The following is a 27039-nucleotide window of genomic DNA, read 5'->3' on the forward strand; positions in this document are numbered from 1 at the left end:
AAATTGTCACGGTTCTGAATCTAGTCTCGCAAAGTGCAATGCAAGACCGATAAATCACCAAAGAGTCCAAATCCGGCAAATCGTTTTGGAAAACTGATTTTTGTAAAGAAGTGCCAAACATGGACTGCTTTGCCAGATACAAAGTCGCCACCTAAATATTTTATTTTGTAGGAATTTAGAAAACCTTGACTTGTTGCCTAAGGCCACGTGTCCGTCATCACCAAAGTTGCCTCGGCTCAGGAACTTGGGTACGATTGGGGAAGGTCAACTATGAGTACCCCCGCTCGCCCGATCAAAGATCGGCCACTACTAAACATGATATCTTATTTTTGAAAACACATGTGTTCTTATTCTGGTTAATTAGCTGGAATTACTATGTGATGCGCATAGCAAAACAAGTATAGACTAGATCGCCTAATTTGGAACAAAGCATCGCATATCCGTTTGTTTGGAAATGGTTTGAAGTTTGCTACTCATAAGCAGGCTAAAATGCGAATTTTCAATGAATTATTCCAATTCAAGTAATCCAACCTTCACCCACAGGCATTCAGGCAGTTTATATCAACTAAGCAATTAGCCTCATGGCAAGCATGCTTTCATGGTAATCAATGACACACATGTAGTATGCTAAAGCATAAAATCTTACCTAGTACTCCGAGCCAAAACAAAAGCTAGTTAGTAATCAAATGCATGATCCTAGCTATGTTAAGATGGCTAATGCAACACATGCGAGATGCAATTAGAAATAGGCTCGGCTATCCTAAAATGGTATGTAAGATGTAGTAATTGATACATGTATTCAAATTGGAACTAAAATACGATGCAGTTAGTATGATGCGCCGAGCCCGGTGCATGCAAGATAGATGAATGGATGCAAACATGTAGGCATAAGTATGCTAAACAGATGAATGGATGCAAACATGCAAAGCAAAAGTATGCTAATTGAAAAATGACCTAAAACTAACCAACAAAAGTGAGTAAGTAAAAGGGAGAAAGGTGTGGGGTTGGAAGACATGCACACATGTACGCACACTTATTACAAAATTGGCCCTCTCGACGGAGGGTCCGAATAAATAATACATGCCAACTAATTAACTAACTAACAAGCTAATTAATTATTACACAACCGAATGAATAACTAGCTATAACTAATTATTACAAAACTTAATTAATTAACAAATTAATTAATTATTACAAATTGATGCTAACTAACAAGTAAGCATTTAAACCAAGCTACCTCAGCAAGTTGAAGAAGGTGGACATGCATGCTCGGTTCCCGTCCCGGTAAGCTCTCATGTTGCTCTTTAGAGGCTCTGTCTGCAGGGTGTCCTCAAAGAATTCCTACTGAACCTTACCAAAACCAGTCTGGGGGAGTGCATCAGTGGCCTGCCGGCCATGGGGAGCTGCTGCCGACCACCTGCTGGCCAAAGATGGTACACTGCCGGCCAAGGATAAGGAGGTGTCGACAATCTGTAGGGCACTGCTGGCCACTGATGTGCTGGGACACCAAGCTGCAACAAAGCACAAAATAGAGAAAAGGGAGGATCTCCCAAGGGTATGTGTGCACTATGCCACCCCATATCACCGCGCAACATCAAGGAAGAGGCATAGTTGGATCCACGACCATCAATCACGCATCCCAATGCATGATGGCTAAAGATCTAACTTGTGCAGATCAATATGAAATAAATGTACAAATAAACACATAAGTGCCTCGAATTCTATCATGGATAGTCAAAAGCGTCAGCGACCGAGAATTGAGACACGTTCCATCACTTGAAGTATGAAACGCCCCCCGTTCCTCGTGCTCGGATTAACACTTTAATCCAAACGACAATGCAAAACAAGCATGGCAAATATGCAATGCAACAAGCATGCATACATGCAATGTGATAAATCAAGCATGCAACAAGCATATAAGCATGATGTGAAGTAACAACCTTGAATCACATGATAAAATGCAACATCATCATACAAACATGCAAGACATGTGAAGGCGACAAGTATGCAACAACATACAGAATGGGACAAGCATGTGACAACATGGTAAGACGAACTTACACTAAAGATGGATAGGCCTCAGCCATGCCTAAAATCCGTGGCCATAAGGTGCTGAAATGATGACACAAAATGCTAGACAAGCATGCATGCCAATGGGCCCAAGAATTAAGGCATAAAGATGTAACTCTTAAGCACACTTAAGGAGTGAAAAGCATGCAAGTATGACAATACTACATGCTCTGAAATGATGTTAGGAATGATGCCAAATCACACATATAACACAAGCATGGCATGCATGAAGCTCAAAAGCTAAGAACTAGCAAAGGGACTTAGGCCATGGCCATACAAAGCATGCCCCAAAGGGCTAAGGGAACCTAAAATAGTCCTAAGGCAGGTCCAAACAAGACCAAAAACAAGCTCGAAGCTAGCCAACACAAGCTAGAACACAAGGCTAAAAACATGGAGCATGCAAGGCAACAAAAGAGGCAATGCACTACACCTATTGAAACCAAACATGGCATGACTTGGACAACATAAAACAGAGTCACATCATGGTATAACAAGACCAAAAATGCACTGAAATGATGAGCCAAGGGCTTAGGCTTAACGGCATGCACAAGAGTTTATTCTTGAGGCATGAAGAGCCAAACCTCCAAGGCATTAAAAGCATGTCAAATGCAAGTGTATGACCACATTTCATGGACTGAAAACACTTAGAATGATGGCAAAGCATGCGAACATCACATATATGGCATGGTAGGGGCTTCAAAACCCAAGATTAGCTTAAGCATTTACACTATAGCTATACAAAGCATGAGTGATATGTTCATGGCAGCCTAAAAAAGTCCTAGGACAGCCTAAAACAAGGACAAAATCATGCTGGAGGAAAGCCAAAACATGCTAGGATGATGAGTCAAAACATCATGCACATGAAGCTAGAAAGCAAGATTTGTTCTACAAGTATATGAAGCATGCAAAGGATGACCAAATCCACTTTAGACGGAGTCATGACATGGAAAAACATCACCAAAAATATGCTGAAATGGGCTCAACATAAGCTAGGATGACATGCTAAAGCAAGAAGCATACAAGACTAGTTTATGGGATTTACATTACAAGTGTAAGATGCATGCATGGAGTGACAAAACCAACCCAAAACAGATCTAAGGTATGGTAAAACATCACCAAAAACCTACTGAAATGGAGCCAACACATGCAAGAAGAACATGCTACTTTGTAAGGCTATGAATGGGATTACACTACACATGTAAGATGCATGCAAAATATGACCGAAATAGCCATGGACAGACTTAAGGCAGGTCCTAAAAGTCACAAAAAAATGGCCTGAACCAAGCCTCAAAAATACATAGGGGCATGCTCCTTTGGAAGGCCAAAAATGCAAGCAAACAAGAACCAAAAGAGAGGGGGCCACCCCCTCTGATTTGAGGCCTCAAAACCTCATGCCTACCACTAAAAATCCACTGGATTTCAGTGGTTAGAAGGTCAAACCAAGGCTAGCTCAGAGGCCTTAAGGCATGGCTCAAAACAAGGCCAAACAAGGCCAACAAGAGGGTTGAAGACCCTCAACAGCCAAAAGACCTTAAACAACCACCAAAAGCACTTAAAAACAAGACTTTTTTCAGTTGAAAGCAAGGCCTAAAACAATATGCAATGATGGCCAAAATGAGGTACAAAAAAGTGCTAAAATGGGAAAAATACTCACCCTTGAAGACCAACATCGAGATCAGCAACCTCAGGGGGTAAAACCTCACTTTCAGAGATTAAGAAGTCCTCCCAAGAACCTCAATCCAATGGTGGTGGTGTATCTCTATGTGTTGTAGTGTAGAAGTGCAAGGAAAATGGACTTTAAGGCACAAATGAACAACAATAGAGAGAGAGAGAGAGAGAGAGAGAGAGAGAGAGAGATTTCTTCTCCAAAGAGCTGAACCTCTGCTAAGGAGAGAGGCTCTCTTCTTATATAGAAGGAAAGCAATGCAAAGCTTTTTCAAGAAGCTTGGCAAGAGCTTCATCCCTCCATACATGTGTATGGAGGGTAGATAAAAGGATTCCAGCTGGCTCAAAATATCTGGAGTAAAACCAACTGAGACAGGGGTTCTGCCGACCATGTGATGGCCAGCAGTGGCTCATTGATGGCCAGCAGCAACAAAGGCATGGCCGGCAGTGCCAAACCATGGCCGACAGTGCACCAGGAAAAGCATTTTGCAAGGACCAAGTCATAGTCCAAGAATGAGGTAGAAAGGATACAGGGTCTGGAAAGCTCGAACCTGTGACGTTCTGCCGCAAAAGTCGAATACCCGATGAGCAATCAAACTTGTGTCCGGATGTACCTGCAAGCACAACCGAGTCTTGAGGACGGTCAAAAATGGGGTGTCTACAACCACCCTTCTTCAATGACACAAATTTTAACAATTGGAAAACCCGCATGATTATGCATATTCAATCTACCGACTATGAAGTTTGGAAAATCATGTGTGAGGGTCCTAAGGTACCCACCAAAACCATAGATGGTTTGCTAGTACCCAAACTTGAGAGTGAGTGGACTAGTGCTGACTATGAAGACATTCAATTAAATGCCAAAGCTGTTAATATGTTGTGTTGTGCACTTGATGCTACTAAGTTTAACAGAATATGCACTTGTACCACAACGAAAGAAATTTGGGATAAACTTGTTGTAACTCATGAGGGAACCACTCAAGTTAAAGAATCTAGAGTGAGCTTACTTGCTTATAACTATGAGCTCTTCAAGATGAAACCAGATAAGAACATATCACAAATGTTCACTCGCTTTACAGATATTATAAACAGTCTTAAATCTCTTGGAAAGACTTACACTAATGCTGAAATTGTCAGAAAAGTCCTTCGATCATTGTCAAAAAGTTGGGAGAACAAAGTTATTGCAGTGATAGAAGCAAGAGACTTGTCAACATTGAGTCTTGATAAGTTAATGGGATCTCTCCTAACCCATGAGATCATTATGCAAGAAGGAAAAAAAAGAAGAAGACAAGAATAAGAAGAAAGGGATAGCTTTCAAGTCCACCGCAAAATCTCAAAAGGAAGAAGAAGATGCTTCAGAGGAAGATGAAGAAATGGCTTTCATTACCAAAAGACTCAAAAGGTTTGTGAAAAAGAAACAAGGTGTAAGGAAGTTTTCCAGAAAAGACTTCAACAAAGATCTTCAAAATGGAGAAAGTCATAAAAAATCTGAAGTGATTTGCTATGAATGTAACAAGCCGGGACACTACAAATCGGAATGTCCAGAGCTTAAAAAAATATTCAAGAAGGATAAAAAGAAAGCCTTGATAACAGCATGGGGAGAAAACAGTGATGAGAGTGACTCGGAGACGAATATTTGCAAAAATGAAGTCATAAATTTATGCTTGATGGAACTTGAAGATGAGGTAAATGATGACTCCTTTACCTTTCGATGAATTACAAATTTCTTTTGATGAATTGCATGCTGAATTTAAAAAATTAAGTTTAAAAGTAGTTGTCAAAAAAAAAATGATCTCAAGTTTATCTCAAGAAAAGGAATCCTTAACTTCTAAGATCAATACTTTAGAAAATGAAGTCTTGACAATAGAAAAGAAGAAAGAATTCCCAAAGGAAGAAGAACTTTTCATTTTTGGAAAAAGAAAGTAGACAATTTGCAAAAGGAAAATGAAATTTTGAAAAAGGAGAAAATTGTCTTAAATGAAAACATATAAGATTTAAAAAATGTTCTTTCAAAATTCACTCAAGGTAGAGATACCTTAGACAAAATTCTCAAAAGTCAAACTTAAACCGTTGGAGGAATGGGGATTGGCTATAAACCTTTTTCAAACGCAAAAACTTCCAAAAAATCCTTGTATATGCATAATCTAATTATTCTTATCTCACATGCCATTATTGTGGAAGAAAATGCCACATCTCTTCTTTATGTCCTGTTAAAAGAAACTCATTTGACAGAATAAAAAAGAAGTAGGTTCCCAAAAACACTTCAACTTCTAACTCTCATGGACACCAGAAAAAATGGGTTCCAAAAAGCCAACAAAAATCTGATTTTTGTAGGTGCGCTTTAGGTTAAAATCCAGCAAAAACCGATAGTACCTCGACAGTGCTTGCTCAAGGCACATGACCAGAGATAGGGTAATGTTCTCAACCCTTAAATCCAAAGACGGAGGTCACGTAACCTTCAGAGACAATAGTAAGGGAAAGATCATAGGCGAAGGTAGTATTGGTAAAACTTCATCACCCATTATCGAAAATGTGTTGCTTGTTGAAGGTTTGAAGCATAACTTGCTTAGTATTAGTCAAATGTGTGATAAAGGCAATCGTGTTACTTTTGAAAAATCCTACTGCACTATTAAAAATTCTCCTAATAACAGAGTGCTTTTGTTGGACATAGGCATGAGAACTTGTATATATTTGACTTGCATAGTTTATCTTCTAATCATGATGTTAAGTGCTTATTTGCTTTAAATGAATCTGGATGGTTGTGGCACAGAAGGCTAGGACATGCTCATATGGATTTGCTTTCAAAACTTTCAAAACTTGACTTGGTCGTTGGTTTACCAAAAATTGATTTTGAAAAAGATAGACTCTGTGATGCTTGTCAACAAGGAAAACAAACACGAGTTTCTTTCAAATCCAAAAATATTATTTCCACGTCTAAACCACTTCAATTATTGCATATTGACTTATTTGGACCATCTAGAACCTTAAGTCTTGGAGGAAAATCCTTTTGTCTTGTTTGTGTGGATGGTTATACTAGATTTACTTGGGTGATCTTCTTGGCACACAAAAGTGATACTTACTCTGCGTTTTCAGCTCTTTGTAAACGAATTCAAAATATGATTAGTCATGCTATTTGTAGCATTAGAAGTGATCATAGTAGAGAATTTGATAATGATGAGTTCATTCTTTTTTGTAATGAGCATGGCATTGATCATAATTTTTCTGTTCCTCAAACTCCTCAACAAAATGGTGTGGTAGAAAGAAAAAATAGAGTCCTTGAGGAAATAGCTTGTACTATGCTTTGTGAAAATGATTTGTTGAGATATTTTTGGACAGAAGCCGTCAATACTGTGTGTTATGTTATTAATCGTGCCTTGATTTGACCCATGCTTGAGAAAACACCATATGAATTGTGGAAAGGTAGAAAACCCAAAATTGGTCATTTTCGTGCATTTGGTTGTAAATGTTTTGTACTTAATAACAATAAAGAAAATCTTGGGAAGTTTGATGCAAAATCTAATAAAGCCGTATTTCTTGGTTATGCAAATTCTAGTAAAGCATTTTGTGTTTTTAATAAAAGAACCTTACTTGTTGAAGAATCCATACATGTTGCCTTTGATGAATCTAACTCATTTCCTTCCAAGAATATTGCTATTGATGATGTTGCAGATTCCAATCCAAGAATTGAAAGCATTTACTTATTGAAAAATGATGAACTTCATTCTTTGGAACCCAATATTGACGTCTCTATGGAAGATCTTCAAAAAGAATATACCCATCCAACGAAGGAACATGATCTACCAAAGAATGGAAGTATGCTCATGGACATCCCAAAGATCTCATTATAGGGGATGCCACACAAGGTGTAAGAACTCGTTCTTCTATTCATAATGTTTGTGGCAATTTAGCTTTTGTTTCTCAAATTGAGCCAAAAATCTTTTCCGAGGCTGAACATGATGAAAATTGGATTTTTGCTATGTAAGAAGAATTAAATCAGTTCAAAAGAAAAGAAGTTTGGTTTTTATCTCCTCGTCCTAAGGATCATTCCAGTATTGGAACAAAATGGGTTTTTTGTAACAAAATGGATGAATCCGGTGTTGTTATACGAAACAAAGCTAGACTGGTTGCCTAAGGTTATAATCAAGAAGAGGGCAGTGATTTTGATGAAACTTTTGCACCCATTGCACTTCTTGAAGCCATTCGTATGTTGCTTGCATTTGCTTGTTTTAGAAATTTTAAACTTTACCAAATGGATGTGAAAAGTGCTTTTTTAAATGGGTACATTTCGGAGGAAGTGTATGTTGAACAACCTCCCGGTTTTGAAAACCATAAACACTCGGACCATGTTTATAAACTTTCAAAAGCCTTGTATGGTCTGAAACAAGCCCCTAGAGCTTGGTATGAACGCTTGAGCAATTTTTTTATTGAGAAAGATTTTCCTCATGGGCAAATTGATACCACTCTTTTCATAAAAATCAAAAATGATGATATGCTTATTATTCAAATTTATGTTGACGATATCATATTCAGTGCTACTAATAAATCTTTGTGCGAGGAATTTGCTAAGGATATGTAGGGAGAATTCGAAATAAGTATGATGGGAGAGTTGACATATTTTCTCGGATTACAAATAAAACAAACTCATGATGGCATTCATCTATCTCAAGCTAAATATATCAAAGATCTCCTTAAAAGGTTAGAAATGGACTTGTCCAAACCTGCAGCAACTCCCATGAGCACATCAATTAAAATCGACAAAGATGAGTAAGGTAAACCAGTAGATGAAAAGAAATACCGAGGTATGATTGGTTCCTTAGTCTATCTAACAGCTAGTAGACCCAATATCATGTTTAGTGTATGTATGTGTGCACATTTTGAATCGGCTCCAAAAGAATCACACGTCACCGCAGTAAAACTCATTTTTAGATATCTTGTTGGCACTCCACTTTTGGGTCTTTGGTACCCTAAAACAAATGTTTTTGACCTTCATGGTTACTTAGATGCCGACTTTGCGAGATGTAGACTTGACCGAAAAAGCACTAGTGGCACTTGTCATTTTCTTGGTAAATCTCTCACATCATGGTTTTGTAAAAAATAAAATTTTGGGGCTTTATCTACAGCTGAAGCAGATTATATTGTTGCCGTTAGTTGTTGTGCTCAAATGCTTTGGATGAAACAACTTCTTGATTTTGGACTTTACTTCAATCACATTCCTATTAAATGCGATAACACTAGTGCCATTAATCTTTCAAAAAATCCCATACAGTACTCACGCACTAAACACATTGAAATAAGGCACCATTTTCTACGATATCATGTACTTAAAGGTGACATTGAACTCGAATTTGTACCTACAAGCCAAAAATTGGCCGATATCTTTACCAAGCCTCTCAATGAGGAACAATTTTACTTTATATGAACTGAGCTTAGCATGTTAAATATTCCTATGTGATGTTTCCTATGTGTTATTATGCTTTTTTGAAAAATTTGCTGTAAATTACACTAGTTTTTGCTTATCAGGACCCTTAAGGGTCGACCCCCTACTCTATAGGGTTGACACCATGTGAACCAACCCTGTGCTGTTCATTGCTTTTTAGGGTCGACACCTCTCTTCGAAGGTGACGACACCTGAGGTGTTTGAGGACACTGCTTTTAAGTGCCAACTCCCCTTTCCTAAGGGTCGACACCTGTCCTTGGCCAAGGGTTTTTCGCGCGACCCTTTCATATTCGAAGGGTCGACCCCTCTCTTCACGAGGGTTGACACCCTATTAGGGATATATATATACTACGACCCTTCCCATCTCTCTTGCGACACGCATCAAATCCCTAGACTTAGCCCCTTTTCTTATTCAGGCGTCTCTATTCGACGATCCTCATTCCGATCTTCTTCCATCCTCCTCGCAACCTTTCCTTTTTCTCTCCATGGATTCTCAAGGTCCTCCTCCAGTTCCAACAAGAAAACATCCTCGCTCCTCCACCTCTTTAGCCGTTGCCACTACCTCTTCCCCTGTCCAACACTGCCAGAACAACGAAGCTTGATCCGTTTTCAACAACGATTTCAACCGACGAAAGGTTATCTCTGGCAGAACCATTGATCTTGCCTTCTTTGACAAACATTCCATTCCTATAAAAACTTGGTTTGACAACCAAAAATGGTCACCCCTATTAAAACTTGACTGTGACATTTACCCCACACTCATCAAAGAGGTTTTTGCAAATCTCTCTTATGATGCCCAATCTGCTCCTTATACCCTCGATTGTTTTGTCAAGGGTGTGTCCTTCATATTAAATCCCACTGTCATCAACTCCATTTTGAAAACTTCCAATGATAGAAAAAGGGTCACACCAACAGTTGCTCTTCACCTACCCCACTACACTCATCTTACCGGTCTTCATTTCCTCACAAATAACCCTGATTTAAATGGTCATGTCACTGTCTCTGGGAAAGATCTTTCCCTCGAAATGAGACTACTGCATTACATCATCACACACAACATTATTCCCCACTCCGGCTACTTTAATGCCATCACTTATGGTCATACTTTTCTTATTTGGGCCCTAGCCACTGGTTATCTCATTGATTTCGATTTTTTGGTAACTCACTACATTGTTAATGCTCACAAATAAAATAATCAGAGCCTTCGTTACGGAATGATTTTCACAAAAATTTTCAAACATTTCAAAATTGATCTAAAGGGGGAAGAAAACAATGAAAATTTGAATTTGTGGGCCCTAATTCGGGAATCTAGGGACATCGCCATAATGACATGGATGCAGTTTAAGGAGTTGTTTTTGAGGAAGTACTTCCCAAACACAATCAAACAAGAAAGAATCCATGAATTTAAGAACCTAGAACATGGCAAGATGACGGTGAGCCAATATGTGGCAAAGTTCGAGGAGTTGGCACGTTATGCGACTTGATACGTGCCAAACGATCAAGATAAAACACGAAAATTTGAATGGGGTCTAGACCCTACAATTCAAGGAAGAGTTTTGTCCATGCGATTTCCCACTTTTGTAGATGTGGTTGACACAACACGTGATTCAAAACGAGATGTGGAAGATTCCAAAAGGATTTGGAGTTTGAGGAAAGAAAACAACCAATCCAATGTGGGACTAGAAAGAAATAGTCAAAGGCATGCAGCGCAAAAGCCATATTCTAGGGAACCCCAACAACCCCAATAGTTGCAGCAGCAAAATTTGAAGGAGAGTTTTCAGGCAAGACCAACTGGGTTGATCCAGTGCTATTGTTAGCCCCAAGGTTATTCAAACTTAATTTCTATTGATTTTGATTATTGACAAATATTTTTGAATTTAGTTTGTTATTCAAAGTTTTCAAAAATAATAATATAAAGATTGTGCTTCATGATTGTAGATGTTATATAGTATTATTTTAATTTTTGGGTCTTCAAAAACATGAGCATTAGCACTTGGTTGCAAAACTCTATTCTTGTTTAACTTAGGTCCAAGGGTCGACACCAAAAGCAGCAAGGATCGACACCAGAGTGAACCACAAGAGTTTAAGTGTTCCAGAACCAAGGGTCAACACCAGAAGAGCAAGGGTCGACACTAGAGTAAAGCTGAAAAAATGTCTAAGTGTTCCAGATGCAAGGGTCGACACTAAAAAACAGTGTACAATTCACCCTCAAGGGTCGACACCAAGTGTGATAAGAGTCGACACCAGGAACACCTGGAAATCAACTCAGGGAAGAAAAGACAGAGCAAAGGGTCGATGCCCAATCTGCAAGAGTCGACACCTTTATATCTGGGTTGCAAAAAACCCTAGCCACCATTTTCCAACTCCTAGAGGGTTTTTGTGACATCATCATTAGACAAATCTTATTCTAATCAAAAGGAACATTGTGACAACAACAACGTCTGACTTAGTGGAGGAAACATTCTCCACACACACCACTCCCAAAATCTGAAAAAGTAGAAACCTTTAAGACAACATTATCTCTATCCACCAAGTTTTGAATCTCAAGCATGGGCATCACATCTTTTGAGGAAGCTCTACCTCCAACAAACAGATAACATCCTGTACCACCCATGATCCACTTCCAACAACTAAAAGCCTTCTCCTATGCCCAGCTCCAACGGGTAGAAGACCCATATGTGTGTGTTTCTTCTCCAAGAGAGTGATCAAGTGAAGGGTATAAATATGGATCTTTTCAAGATCTGAAACATCAGAGAACTTCATTGAAATAGACTAAGTATTCAAAGCATCATTATCATTCTCTGAGATTCTACTTTTGTACTTCCATTTTCAGATTTGAGTACGTCCAAAATTTACTTGTGAGCTTACACTTTCATATGTTTTGAGAGATAATATTTGTCAAAGAGGACAATTGAACCTCTTTTTCTAGTTTCTTAGTTTTTGAGTGAAACACTTGTAAGGTGAGGCATTTAGTTGAAAGATCCTCAACAGATTGAAGTAAGTCCTTTGTAAAACAAAAATCCACAAGTTGGGTAAAGCTTAGTGATGCATTGATTCATAGTGAAGAAATTCTCAAGGAGGATTCTTGAGGAGTGGACGTAGGCCGGTGAGCCGAACCACTATAAATCCATGTATTAAGCTCTTCTTTCCTCTCCTTTTATTTCTGTGAATGTATTAATTATCTGCTGCATTTAATTACTTAAGTCTTTTGAACTTTATTTTTGGACCAAATTTTTAGTAACCCAATTCACCCTCCCTCTTGGGTTGCTTTCCTGTTTAACAGCTATCATTATCAACAGATAGGACACATGAGGTTTGAATGTCCCTGATTGGTCAGAAATTGAGGAGAGCGCTTGGGAGCAAATATGCATGTTATCGGCAAGCAGCAACCATGGATAACGAAGTCGGGAGCGGGAGGTATTCTAGCTGCTTAACGGAAATAAAAGGCATGAGGGTGGTAGTGAGGGTCTCACACAGGAAGAGTATCCCTGGAAGCCCGTTCCCTTGGGGCAAACAGTGATGTCACCACTCAGGTATGTAACTTAGGTGCATAGGCATCATTGGTAATTGTGCGGTAAGTGACGCATTGGTGGTTATGCGGTAAGCGACGCATTGGTATTGTATTAACCAAGGGGGAGTCAGAATTGCCCGTAGCCAGTGTTAGTGGTTGGGTAGGAATGACATCCCACGGGGAGTTGCCTAGGACTAGCTTAAGTGACTGTTATTCTTGAGAACCAAAGTTTAATTATAAGCTCTGCGTAATTATTGCTTTCGCTGTGTGGTATGATCGTGTCGTTATGTTTCTTGTGTATTTGGAATGGGAAAAGGGTTGAGGTGTGTGTGTTTACTGGGCATTCCAAGCTTATGGCGTTTTATGCCAGATGGAGGCGAGTTTTACACCAAGACTGAAATCCCTAGAATTTTTGAGAAACCATGGCTGCCTTAGAGAGTAGATTTTGTATTTCTTGTGTTTTGGTTAATCTTTTTGTATGAAGGAACTGGTCTGTATTTAATGACTCGAAGAATTTTATCTGTAACTATTATTAATATTTCCCTTTAGAGCAATTACTTATATTTTATACTTAATTCCTTGTATAATGTTGTGTATCTTCTAGTTAAACCCTAGTGTATTGTCGTACTATATTGCCTTGATGTTCCCAAATTTTGGGGCATTACACTTTTTGCCCCAATAATTTCTAGAGTTGTTTACAGATATAGAGTTCAGTACTCCACCATCTCTGATGGCCGACCAAGTGATATCAAAAAGCAAAATGCAACTGCCGACCTATTTGAACATCATAACTCGGCAATAAAAACTCTTCTTCCTTCTACCGAAGACAATCAAAGTTTTGGGCCAATTGTGGGAGCCAGAAAAAATATATATCAGTTTGTTAGGTTAACCCAAATAAGGCTTGCCAAGGGGCCAACTATTGGGCTTATTCGGCCCATTCCCCATCTATAAAAGGAAGGCACCTCATGGAGTGTAGGTATGATCTCTTTGCTCCACACAGACACTCTTTATTTCCTTCATCTTCTTTCTTTGGATCTAGTGACTAAATTTATCATCGGAGTGTTTCCGGCTGACAACCCTAGTTTGGTGGCGCCGACTATACTCATCTTTGTAGATCTATAGGGACAAAGCTCATCTCTTCGTTAGATCTCTACAATCCACGTGAGAGGATTTTCCCGGTCTCTACAATACCACATGTTATTTTCATAATAAGTTTTAGAATGAAAATTCATAATTCATAAAAAAAAATAAAATTTTATAATACATAACATTTTTAATAATACTATAAATCCATAGATTTTATCCAAAAACATTAATATATAATTCAAATTTCTTCTACACATATACACTTTCAATCTCAAACGCACTTAACATTTTTGCTCCAGACTTGGTCAATTGTGAGTAGTTTAGGTGAGATGGCAACCTAAAATTTTTTAAAAAAATCTACAAACAGGAGTTAATAGTCAGTCTATCTTCCATTTTGTAATTTGTTTTTGTGTCGACAGCACTGTTTCTGATAATATAAATAAAATAAGAAATAAAGCTGACATTCTCTAACTCATGTTAGGATTTTTTTTTCGGTGGCTTGGAACTCATGTTAATATCTTTAACGCATAGAATTGGTTAGTCTCTCCCTCTAATGGTTTGTCTATACTTTTTTTTCTTTTTGAGATGGGTTTCTCTATAATTCACGAAGCAGACTGGAACATATTGTTAGATTTTTGGAACTCACCATGAGTCTTGTTTCGATAATTTGAACTTTCAATATGTAGAACTCGTCGAATACTTCATCTTTGTAAAAAATCATGTTGATTGGATATCGATAGTCCCTTAATCATAACACATTTTTTTTTAATAACTTATTTTTCAAATCATATTTACTGTTAACAAAAATATATTTTAACAATTTATCAGGTTGATTTTTTATTTTTTATTTTAATTCCAAACACTCTTATCGGTTGCAACATGTGATAATATCAAGTCACAAGAATCTCGAGATATATAATTCTTATAATTGAAAGTGTTTTAGAATGGGAGGAAAAAATACATTTTGAGACCGTTGTTGCATCTTTTGGTTCTCCAATTAGTATTAACAATTTAAACTGCGGGTTCTAGATGGAACGGGTCGGGTTGATCCACGCTTCCCAAACCGGTGTCCAAGTGATCAAGCCCACTACAAGACCTACACACGAGTTCAACGGGGAACGGGGAGTCCCCCAGCGAACCCTCCAACGAGCAAGTTAGAGAGAGAGAAGCGGAATGTAGAGATGAATTAGAGATAGAAAAGCTTAACCTTCTTCTTATTTTCGACGTCTGCTTATATCCTCCGGTAATCATTTCGTTGTCCCTTCCGACCTATCACTTTGGCCGAAAGTCTATGCTCTAGCTTACCTTGTACATGGTGAACGCGTTCTGTCTTGACGGAGAGGGATTATCGCAATAAATGTTGTAAGGGGCTTCATTAATAGCGATGTGCAGTGGCAATAACTTTGCAGATCTTTGTCTGCTTATGTAGCTTGCCCTTCTCTTGCCATGTGTCTTGCTGTCATTGATTCTTATTGCTACGTGGGGCTTCAGCAATGCTGGGTTTTAGTATTCGAGTTATGTATTGGGCCCTAAATGGTGGGCTACAATCTTTATGGGCTTACCCATGTCATAAACTAAAAAAAATACGAACTGGTTTAGTCTCATTTTTATCTCTTAAATTACTTCATTTTTTATATTTTAATGTTAAATTATTAATTTCATTTATTTAGTTCTTAAAATTTTTAATTTGAGTTTATATAATCCAATTAGAGACAATCAGCTCAAATCAATAATGATGGAAACCTAACTTAACGGGTCAAAAGATAATTTTACAATTTGAACAAGTTAAATCATACCACCAAACGTTCATGCCATTACATTAGGCAACTCACCCTACAACCATTCATTTTTTTTTTTTGGATAAATTATAAATACACCTCCTGAGATTTGATTAAAATACGAATCACCCCTTGTAATTTTGGAAATTACATTATATCTCCTGAGGTTTCTAATTTCATTACAAATTGTCCTTTTTATTAATAAATCATCAAGTCAATTAATAGTTTTTGATGATGTTAGAAATATATTTCAATTAATAATTTAGGTAATTTTATTAATGTATAGGAGAGCAATTATGAATTTTATTTTAGTTTTAGTTAATTTTGTTACATAAAAAATTCTAATAAGGGGGTATTTATAATTTTCCAAATCACATGGGGTAATCTGTACTTTAAGCAAATCTCAGGAAGTATATCTGTAATTTAGCCATCCTTTTTTTCATGCCTCTCATTTCAAAATAGTGATTAAAAAAAAAAGTGTTATTTTAGCATCAAATTAGATTTTAACGGATACTAATTTGGTAAATAATCTCCAATTAGGTTATGTTAGTTGAAATTATAATATTAAGGTCTCGTTTGGGAACAAGTTATTTTAATAATTTTTTAGCTTTTTACGAAAAAATGTGTAGAAAAATAGAGAGTGATGTGATAATTTATAGTGATTTTTTGATTTTTTGGGGTTAAAATATGTAATTTCCAAACGAGACCTTAGAAACTAAATAAATAAAATTAATAATTTAAAAATAAAATAAAAAATAACTATATTTTAAGAGCCCTACATGGACAAAACAAAAGACCGACAATGTAATGTTGAAAAACATGGTCTGATGGCAAGGAGGGACTTTTAGTGAAGTAGTTGATATAGAACCATTTGGATGGTCCAATACAGTGGTTGGACAAAAATCAAAGAAAAAAATATAAAGAAAACCCAAATAGTTAGTAGTTTAGGTTGTAATTGACAAAAATAGGGCAACTTAATATACTTGAGGTTTCTGTTTAATACAGATTTTCTTTACATTTATACTTATTTCTTGTCAGATTAAAATGACATATTTATCCCTTAACCTTTATATATATAAAATAATAAAATAATACATATATTTTATTCATGTCATTTCAAGAGAAATAACAATCACCTTCTTTAATTTAACTTACACAAAAAAATTGAGTTTTTTTTTTCGTGATTTTTTTAATATTTTAAGTATTTTTTATTTTTTATTTTTTAGATATACCTAATCTAGATATATTTAAGAAGTATAATATTTTATATTTTTTAAAATTCACCAAATATAAAAAAATACAAAATCAATACATATCTTATTTTGTTGTATTCAATTTTTTTTAAAAAGTTTTTGTACAAATTTTATACTTTTTAAATATATCTAAATTAAATTGATCTAATTTAGATATAATGGTAGAAATGAAAATGAAAAATTATATTCATATATAAAAACTTATACAAAAAATATCATAAAAATATTGTAATAGTAATATTGTTGTAAATATAAATCACATTTATGGGCAGGGCCGGCCCTGGGCATAGGCCCACCAGGCTATGGCCTAGGGCTCCTCAAAATAGACCCAAAAAAGGGGCCCCTCCTATTATAACTCAGTGTAATATATTGAGTATGTTTTAAGTCTAAAAAAAATTAAAGACGGCCCAAACTAACTTAAAATAAATTGACCCATTACAAAATTAAAATGCACATTCAAAATTAAAATGGCTCGTTCTCTCTTCATATTTAATTCCTGACCTTAACTCTTAATTCAATTTTTCCAAAAATTTGAAAGAAGCGGCACAATATAGTACTAACGAATTTCTCAAGAATTCAGAATAGCAGCACAACACATGTAGGTCTTTTTTTCTATTCAATTAACTAAATATTTGTCTTGTCTTTTGCTCAATTGTTATTATAATATTGGTATTTATATATATCTACATCATCAAGAAGAACTAATCTTTTGCTACCAGTGTTATTAAAACATTAGAAGTTTAATAGTTCACATCACATAATTTAAAGTTTTGTATTTTGTTAAGTGATGGTGGTGCTTTTGTCCATGTTTTGATCTAAAAAAGTATTTTGATCTCAGCTCATCATGACTCTTAAAAGAAATTATCCGTTTGGGTTTGCAAAAAGGAAAAAGACTAGATTATGCAAGTATGATTGATTTATTTGCTTCTAAAAATGCAAGAGCGAGAATCAAGTGATACTTATTAGTTATTGTAATGTAATGCTAAGTATTTTTTGTGATTTTGACACAAATCTTGTCCTTTATCTTCAAAAAAAAATTTCGTTGAATAAAAAAAAATTATATGATGGGCCCCAAATGATCTAGTGATGTTTATTAGTTGATTATCAGCTTTGGACCCTGAAAATCTCAAGGCCAGGCCTGTTTATGGGTGTTTTATTTTAAAGTGAAAGGCCACCATTAAGCTATATCATTGTATTTAAAATTCTGTATAAAATTTATGTTTGTATATCATCACTTAATAAGAATATATTTAGATAGAATTTAATATTTAAAAATTGTAGAATGTAGTCATGATGATAGTAAGAAGAAATGGTGGGAAAAAGGACAAGATGGTCATTTAGAAATTTTAGAGTATGACATGAACAATTCATGGGGCAATCTGTAATGAGATTACAAATCTCACAGAGGGAAATGTAATTTTTCAAATGTAAGAAAGATCTATATTAAATAGAAATTTCAGGAGTGTCAGTGTAATTTACCCAAACAAATAACACATTGCTCATAACTTGAGTCTTGTGTATAGCTATGGTTGGTATATATATCATTGACAGTTTTATTGATTATATATATATATATATATTAGTGGGTGCCACACGCAATGCGTGTGTAATTCAGATAAGTATGCATAAAAACAAATAATAAAGAAATTAATATCATAATATGTATGTTGTCTAAATGGTAAGAGTGTTCTTAATAAAATCCAAAGTCATACCTTTGAATAATATTTTTTTATTTTAGGATATATAGAAAAATTTGCCACGTGACAGAAGGAGAAGCTACTACACTATTAGACACCAAGTCATGTACTCATATATATAATAGTATTGATATATTATTTTTAACTTGGCTACTTCGAACTTAATAGATCTGTTTATTATTATTATTTAAACTACAGGATAAGGAGAGAGAAATATCAATAATAGATGTTAATTTTATATACCATGAGTAATTGAGTTTTATATGTACATATAATGGCAGGAGGTAAAAAGTTATAACAAAATAAATTTGGGAAAATTATTTATAAGCCTTATTATGAGAACTTACTTAATGTGAAATTCTGTGTAATTTTTTATAGAGTTTCCAGTCCTATTTAGATAGGAATCTGTTCCATAAGGTCCTATGAGTTGTAAATAAATGATATTAGTGTACTACTATACTCCTTATTTATTTTCATCTTATAGGTTATTGTATCATTCAACATATTACATTTTTTGAGACTTCTAGGAAAGTGGATTGTGCAGGCCATGTCCATGGGCGTGAATGTCACCTTGATCGCAGATTCCGTTTCTTGTTTGGATGTGGATATGGCCAATACTGTCGTCAAGGTTGGAGATTGTGTTTTGTTTGCTTCTGTTGATTTGGACTGCAAGTGGTTGAGGGAAGGAGGTATCGTTTTTGCTTCTCCAATCGGGGAGATTTGTTATTGTGTGGTGCCTATTGTTCATGTTTCACTATCATCTTATCTAATAGGAGTTGAAACTTATGAAGTAATTGTTGTATGGTGCCAATTGTTCATGTGTGGTGCCGATTGTTCATGAATTTTTTATGAAGTAATTGTACACACCTATTAGTGTGCTAACATGAAAATTATTCATACGCATTATCGATTTAGGAAAATTATTTATAAGTTCTATTATGGGAACTTATTTAATGTGAAGTCCTGTGTAATTTCTTATAGAGTTTCAAGTCCTAAGATAGGAATGTGTTCCATAAGGTCTTATGAGTTATAAATAAATGGTATTATTGTACCATTATACCCCTTATTTATTTTCATATTATAGGTAATTGTATCATTCAGCATATTATTTTTGTTGGAAAAAATGATTTTTGTTGACTTTAATTTAATATTAAAGTGTGGTGACTTTAATTAAATATTAAAGTGAGTCCCAATCTTTTATTGTGTTAGGTCCAAGTGAGCCAAAAACCATTGGGTTTTGAATAAGAAATTGCCAAGAAATTGCCTCATGATGTTAGATTCATAAATAGGATTTTAAAGAGTATTTAAATCCTTTTTCTTGGCTAAAGGGTGTGAATCCTTTGGGCATCCAAACTTTCATATTTTTGGAAAGGGGCTATGGATGCTTGGTGTTTTAATGACCAGCCTTAAAGGCTGGAGGCTCTTCTTCTCTCCCCTTTACATGTATAAATTGAGACCCTTGAAGCTTGGGTAACCAGCTTGGGGAATGATAGAATATCACCCCCTATTTATAAAAGAGGATTAGGGTTTACAAGAAATGCAATTTACAAGATGATCCCTGAGTGCTATCCCTGAGTGCATAAAATGATTACAGTGATTACAGACATACCCTAGTGTGCCTTTCGGTGAATATAATATGCTATCACTTAATATAATATGCTAACACTCCCCCTCAAGCTGGTGCGAAGATATCTCTCATGCCCAGCTTGCCTACGATGTCATGAAATGGTTTATTCCCAATTCCCTTGGTGAGAATGTCAGCAAGTTGTTCACCAGACTGGACAAAGGGAGTACAAATGATACCACTAGTGAGTTTCTCCTTAATGAAGTGGCGATCAATCTCAACATGTTTTGTCCTGTCATGTTGAACTGGATTGTGAGCGATGTTGATGGCGGCCTTGTTGTCACAGTATAACCGCATGGAGTCCGTCTGATCAATACCTAGATCACACAACAATAATTTGATCCATAAAAGTTCACACACACCTTGTGCCATAGCTCTAAACTCAGCTTCTGCGCTTGACCTGGCAACCACATTTTGTTTCTTACTCCTCCAAGTAACTAGGTTGCCGCCAACAAATGTGCAATACCCTGAAGTTGATCTCCTATCAGTTACTGACCCAGCCCAGTCAGCATCTGTATAGGCTTCTACACGAAGATGATCATACTTTGAAAAATACAGACCCTTACCAGGAGCAGACTTCAAATACCTCAAGATTCTCATGACAGCCTCAAGGTGAATCTGATGAGGAGCATGCATAAACTGACTAACTATACTGACAGCAACAGCAATATCAGGACGGGAGTGAGAGAGGTAAATGAGCTTACCCACTAATCGTTGATAGCTCCCCCTATCCACAACTTCTCCTCCTTCATCATCCCCTAATTTCTGATTGGGTTCCAGGGGGGTGGCACATGCCTTGCAGCCAAGCATCCCAGTTTCCTTCAACAGGTCAAGCACATATTTTCTCTGTGAGATAAATATCCCATCCTTAGAGCGAGCAACTTCAATGCCCAGAAAATACTTCAAGCTGCCCAAGTCTTTGATTTCAAACTCTTTAGCTAAATATTTCTTCAACAGAGGTATTTCCCCACTATTATTGCCTGTAAGAACTATGTCATCTACATAAACAATAAGTGTTGTAGTCTTACCGTGTGAGGAATGTTTCACAAACAATGTGTGATCTGCCTGACTTTGTTTGAAGCCATATTTAATCATAGCCTGAGTGAATCTCTCAAACCAAGCCCTTGGAGACTGTTTGAGACCATATAATGACTTCCGAAGTTTGCATACTTTGCCTTCTGTTTGATGATCCTCAAAACCCGGAGGAATGTCCATATATACTTCTTCTTCGAGGTCACCATGGAGAAAAGCATTCTTGACATCAAACTGATAAAGCGGCCAATCTAGATTAGCTGCTAGAGAGAGAAGTATTCTGACTGAATTCATTTTAGCCACGGGTGCGAAGGTCTCCTGATAATCAATGCCATATGTCTGAGTAAACCCTTTTGCCACAAGTCTTGCCTTGTAACGCTCAATAGACCCATCTGCTTTGTGTTTCACAGTATATACCCATTTACATCCCACAGGTCGTTTGCCCTGAGGTAACTCAGTCAATTCCCAAGTGCCATTCTTTCTAAGTGCTTTCATTTCCTCAATCATGGCTAGTTTCCATTCAGAGGTAGCAAGAGCATCCTGAAAATGGTTAGGAATGCTAACAGAGGAAATATTGGACACAAACGCTCTATATGAGGATGACAAATGAGAGTATGATACAAACTGTGAGATAGGATGTTGAGTACAAGATCTCACACCCTTCCTCTTGGCAATAGGAACATCAAGATCAGTGGACTCGAGAGATTCAAAGTTACCTCGACTCTCATCAGAAGCAGGAGATGGCAGTGGGGTAGCAGAAACAGTCCCGTGTATCCAGTTAACTTGTTTTCTGTCTATGTCCCGGACATAAACATGCCCGTCCGTATTCTTGGTGACAGTGGGTTCTATAGTCCCAGTAGAAGAGGGGGGTTCAAGAACAACTGGTTCCACCATAGGAGGCACAGGACTCACTTCACACCAAGGCTCCCCCGGAAATGAGGACGGTGACACCGGAGAGGACAAGAAATAGGACTGGGATTCAAAGAAAGTGACATCCATGGACACAAACCACTTACGAGACGAAGGGTGGTAACATTTATATCCCTTTTGAGTAGGAGAGTAACCAAGGAAAACACACTTGAGGGAGCGAGGGTCCAACTTACCACGAGAGGGAGAGTGATTATGGACAAAACAGACACAACCAAATATTTTAGGAGGAATAGAAAACAAGGACTGAGAACCGAGGAGGACGTGAAGCGGAGCCTTTTTGGCCAAGACCTGGGTAGGGAGACGATTAATAAGATGGGCAGCGGTGAGAACAGCGTCGCCCCAATAGGGTCGAGGCACATGCATAAAAAAACACATGCACCGAGCCATGTCAAGAAGATGCCGATTCTTGCGTTCGGCCACCCCATTTTGTTGAGGGGTATTGGTGCAAGAGGTCTAATGGATAATGCCATGAGTAGAGAAATATTGTCCTAACCCAGAATCGATGTATTCCCCGCCATTATCAGAACGAAAGATTTTGATAGTGGCCCCAAACTGAGTACAAATCATCTTATGAAAAGTGCGAAACACAGAGAAAACCTCACTTTTATCTTTCATGAGATACACCCAAGTAGCACGAGAAAAATCATCAATAAATGTAACAAACCAGCGATGACCTTTCACAGACAGAACACGAGAGGGACCCCAAACATCAGAATGTATTAATGAAAAAGGAACAAAGCTTTTATTCAAACTGGGAGCAAAAGAAGCTCTATGTTGTTTTCCAAGTTGACAAGACTCACAAAGAAAGTCAGACACATGATGATTTGCGAAACTAGAAGGAAATAAATGCTTAAGTAAATGAAAGGAGGGATGCCCAAGACGCCGATGCCACAGCCATACATCAGCGGGGGTAGTAGAAGACGTGGTGGAAGAATAAGCAAGTTTGTCCGGTTGATCTAGGAAGTAGAGACCATTTGCTGTACTACCACTGCCAATCGTCCTCCCCGTGACAAGGTCCTGAAAAAGACAATGATCAGGAAAAAACGTCACACGACAATTCAAATCCTGGGTAAGACGACTTAAGGATAATAGATTAACAGAAAACTTGGGAACATGGAGAACAGAAGATAGATGTATGGTAGGAGTGACTTGGACTAAACCTTTGCCAGAAATGGAAGAAACAGTTCCATCGGCAATCTTAACTTTGTCCTGACCTGAAGAGGGCTTATAGACAGAGAAAAGATCAGCGGAGCCAGACATATGATCTGAGGCACCAGAATCAATAATCCAAGGCAAAGATGTATGACACAGGAAAGCACAAGGAGAAGATGCTAAGTTACCTGAGCGGGCAAAGGACGAGGAAGCGGTACTGAGAGCAGTAGAAGATCGGCGGTCCAACAATTGGCGCAAAGCATCCTCCAGCTCAGTATCAGAAGCTTGGGTAACAGAAGTAGAAGTAGTATCAAGGGTATCAACGGCACTAGACTGATGAGCCCGGGAATAGGAACCACGTCCCCTAGATTGTCCTGACCGACCTCCTCGAGAACCAGACCGATCACTGCGACCCCCGGATGGAGTCCCATGAAGCTTCCAACACGTCTCACGAGTATGCCGCGGCTTCTTGCAATAATCACAAAATACAAACTCCTTAGCAGCAGACGGATGAGGCAGGCTGAGGCCATCTCGAGGAGTAGACAGTAATGCGGAACGGTCAGTAGAGACAGGGGACATCATAGCAGACCGGCGACTCTCCTCATTTTGTACATAGGAAAATGCCTCATGAAGTGAAGGAAGAGTATCCATACTCAGAACTCGACCCCTAACTGGATCATACTCCACATTTAGGCCGGCCAAAAATTTAAAGACCCGTTCCCGTGCGATGAACTTCTTGTACCCGACAGAATCAATAGGGCAAACGGGCTTATAGTCTTCCAGGTGATCAAGGCGTTTCCAGCCGTTGGTGAGGAAAGTGAAGTACTGAAGAACAGTTTGCTCCCCCTGAAGTGTGCTCTCAATAGAGCGGCGCAACTCAAATGCCTGTGAAAAATTCCCTTTGCGGGAATAGGTAACAGCCACAGCCTCCCAAACATCCTGGGCAGTCTCCATAGACAAGTAGCCCTCACCAAGTTCTGGAACCATCGAATGGATAAGCCAACTCATAATTAAAGAGTTGGTAATCTCCCATTGTTCATAACTTGAGTTAGTGGTACTAGGGGCCTGTATCCTGCCATCAACATATCCCATCTTCCCTCTGCTCTTCAAAAACATAGTCAAACTTTGGGACCATGCTAGGTAGTTCTGACCATTAAATAGAGAGGTGGTGATTTTCAGACTAGGGTTGGGATTCTCAATCATGGCAGTAGGTAGAATGGGACTCTCACTCTTTGGTGTTTGAGAAGAAGGGGACACACTGGTGGAATCTGTCATGGATACAATACTACCGAACCCGCAACACAACTAGCGGCAATCACAAATCTAGAAGGTGGTAGTGATATAACAGGCACAATGACCACTATAAAGATTAAGAAATCATTTTTTTTTTTTTTTTTTTTTTTTTTTTTTTTTGTTTTTTTGTTTTTTTTTATATTGATGTTTATGTAGATATCAGGATATATACATATATTTATATATAAATATATATATATCAGGCTATTTATATATATATATATATATATATATCAGTATATATAGATATATATATATTTATAGATATACTAGAGTCGGATATCATACCACAGTGAGGACGACGAGGGACGACGAGTGACGAAGCTGAGGGCGACGAGTGACGGAGACGACAGAGGAGCTGAGGACGACGAGGGCGATGAGATCGACGAGCTGAGGAGAAGACGAAGACGAGCTGAGGACCTGAGGAAATCGACGAAGCAGGAGATCAACGAAGACGAAGCAGATGATGAAGACGAAGCGGCTGATGATGACGAAGCGGAGTGACGACGGTGGCTGAAGATCGACGAAGCAGATGATCCAACTAGGTACGGTTTTGAACCCTAACCCTAGAGGTGTAGCTCTGATACCATGAAGCTTGGGTAACCAGCTTGGGGAATGATAGAATATCACCCCCTATTTATAAAAGAGGATTAGGGTTTACAAGAAATGCAATTTACAAGATGATCCCTGAGTGCTATCCCTGAGTGCATAAAATGATTACAGTGATTACAGACATACCCTAGTGTGCCTTTCGGTGAATATAATATGCTATCACTTAATATAATATGCTAACAACCCTCCTATCAAGTTTCAAAATAGAAATTTTTTGATTCCATTTTACAAGTCAATTTGCTAGAAAGTTCCTACATTAAGAGTGCTGCCATTGTTATTGTTCGCTAAGCTAGACAGAAAGTGCTTCTGTCGTAGCTGGTTTTGACCGTCGTATCTTGGGAAACAGATGTCGGGATTCCTCAAGCACTCGACCCGTGAGGCGGCGAAATCTGTTTTAAGGAAACTGCTTCCGTGCAGGCTTTGGTTTCGTCTCTTTACCCTTTTATTGTTTTGTGTATTTCTGTTGAACTTTAATTGTAATTATCAGCATATGTTCTTGGTATATAATTTGATTTCTTCATAAATCTATTTATTTAATTTCAAAATTTGAACAACAAGCTTAAAACAGATTATATATATATTTTCTATGAAATTGATCGAATAGATTTATATAGACTATTAGGTTAGCTTTGTATAATGTTATTAGGAATTGTTGCGGAATTGCTTACTATTTCAATGATTGTAAATTATGCAATGGTACTCTCTAATTGCTTAGTTTAGTTAGAATTCTCTATCATAATTTGCATGAATTTTAAGGTTATAAAATATAATTTATGGATGTTGCAATTTTGACATGCTAATTCTATTCTAGTGTTAATTTGTTACATGCTTATTATTTTCTAGACTAGATTACATAATTTAATGTATTTTGGAGTTATAGAGTTTTTTTTTTTTTTTGAATTGTGTACATGATTAATGTGAATTATTTAATTAGGTGCATTAATCTAAATTATCTAATTGGGAGCATTAATCTAAATTATCTAATTGGGTGCATTCATGTGAATTATTTAATTAGGTGCATTAATCTAAATTATCTAATTGGGAGCATTAATCTGAATTATTTAATTGGGTGCATTAACTTTGAATTTAACTTATTTATTTGGAGTTAATAGTTTAAATGTTTATTATTAATTAATTTCATTCATAACCCATGAGTATAGAACCTTATTTTAAAGTTTTAATTTAATTGGCATTTTAATGCATTGGTTACTTATATAATTAAAAGTTGGCTAGATAGTTTCATTTAATTTATTAAATTTTTTGGATTATTTGTTTGTATTTTGTTGTAGTTTGCTACTAACTTTCTTTGTAGGGATACCAATGCGAAAAACAAATATAAAACCAAATGAATAGTATTTGGGATGTAAAAACAAAAATGTTTGGACTACTAACTTTTGTGTTGAATAGGAATACCTAAGCGTGGAAAGGCTTTTGGACTAAATAGAATCCTTATGGATTGGCTATTTTATTTAAATGTTTGAAGCATGTTTGCTTGAAATGTATTTGGTTTGTTTACCAATTTGTAGTAGCAAGTTTTATTTGCTTATATTGTTATAGCAATCATTTTACATTGCTTGTAAAAATTTTGGACCTTGGTTTGTTTTAACCTAGTTCATCCCTAAGAAAATTTAATTCTTAAAATTGTTTATCATGGACTAGGAGTCAACATGCTCTTAAAAGTTTTGTCAAAAGGTTAACTGGGTTTTAAATGGGACCGATGTGACCCCTCCAGTCTTCCTGGAAACTTTGTTGACCATGTTCGATTCTAGGTTTTGTGATGAGACTAATTTTTGAATTAATTTTTCTTCAAAGGGATTTTCTAAGGGTTAAGTTTAATTTCTGGAAACACAGAAATGATATTCTGGTGTAATTTTCAGAAATGACAACTATCACTGATGC

At 37.0% G+C, this 27039-nt stretch overlaps 1 protein-coding gene across 1 annotated transcript; it reads left to right on the forward strand.

The window, feature by feature from the left end:
* Positions 1-4384: 4384 nt before the first annotated feature.
* Positions 4385-5450, forward strand: LOC145793653 (uncharacterized). The gene is made up of 2 exons (XM_082876519.1): positions 4385-4921; positions 5007-5450. Exons 1-2 carry the CDS (start codon positions 4385-4387, stop codon positions 5448-5450), a joined length of 981 nt encoding a protein of 326 aa, XP_082732645.1.
* Positions 5451-27039: the final 21589 nt, after the last annotated feature.

This window comes from Camellia sinensis, chromosome 6 (genome assembly GCF_055761805.1).
Source record: "Camellia sinensis isolate YWXY chromosome 6, ASM5576180v1, whole genome shotgun sequence".
Lineage (NCBI taxonomy): Eukaryota > Viridiplantae > Streptophyta > Magnoliopsida > Ericales > Theaceae > Camellia > Camellia sinensis.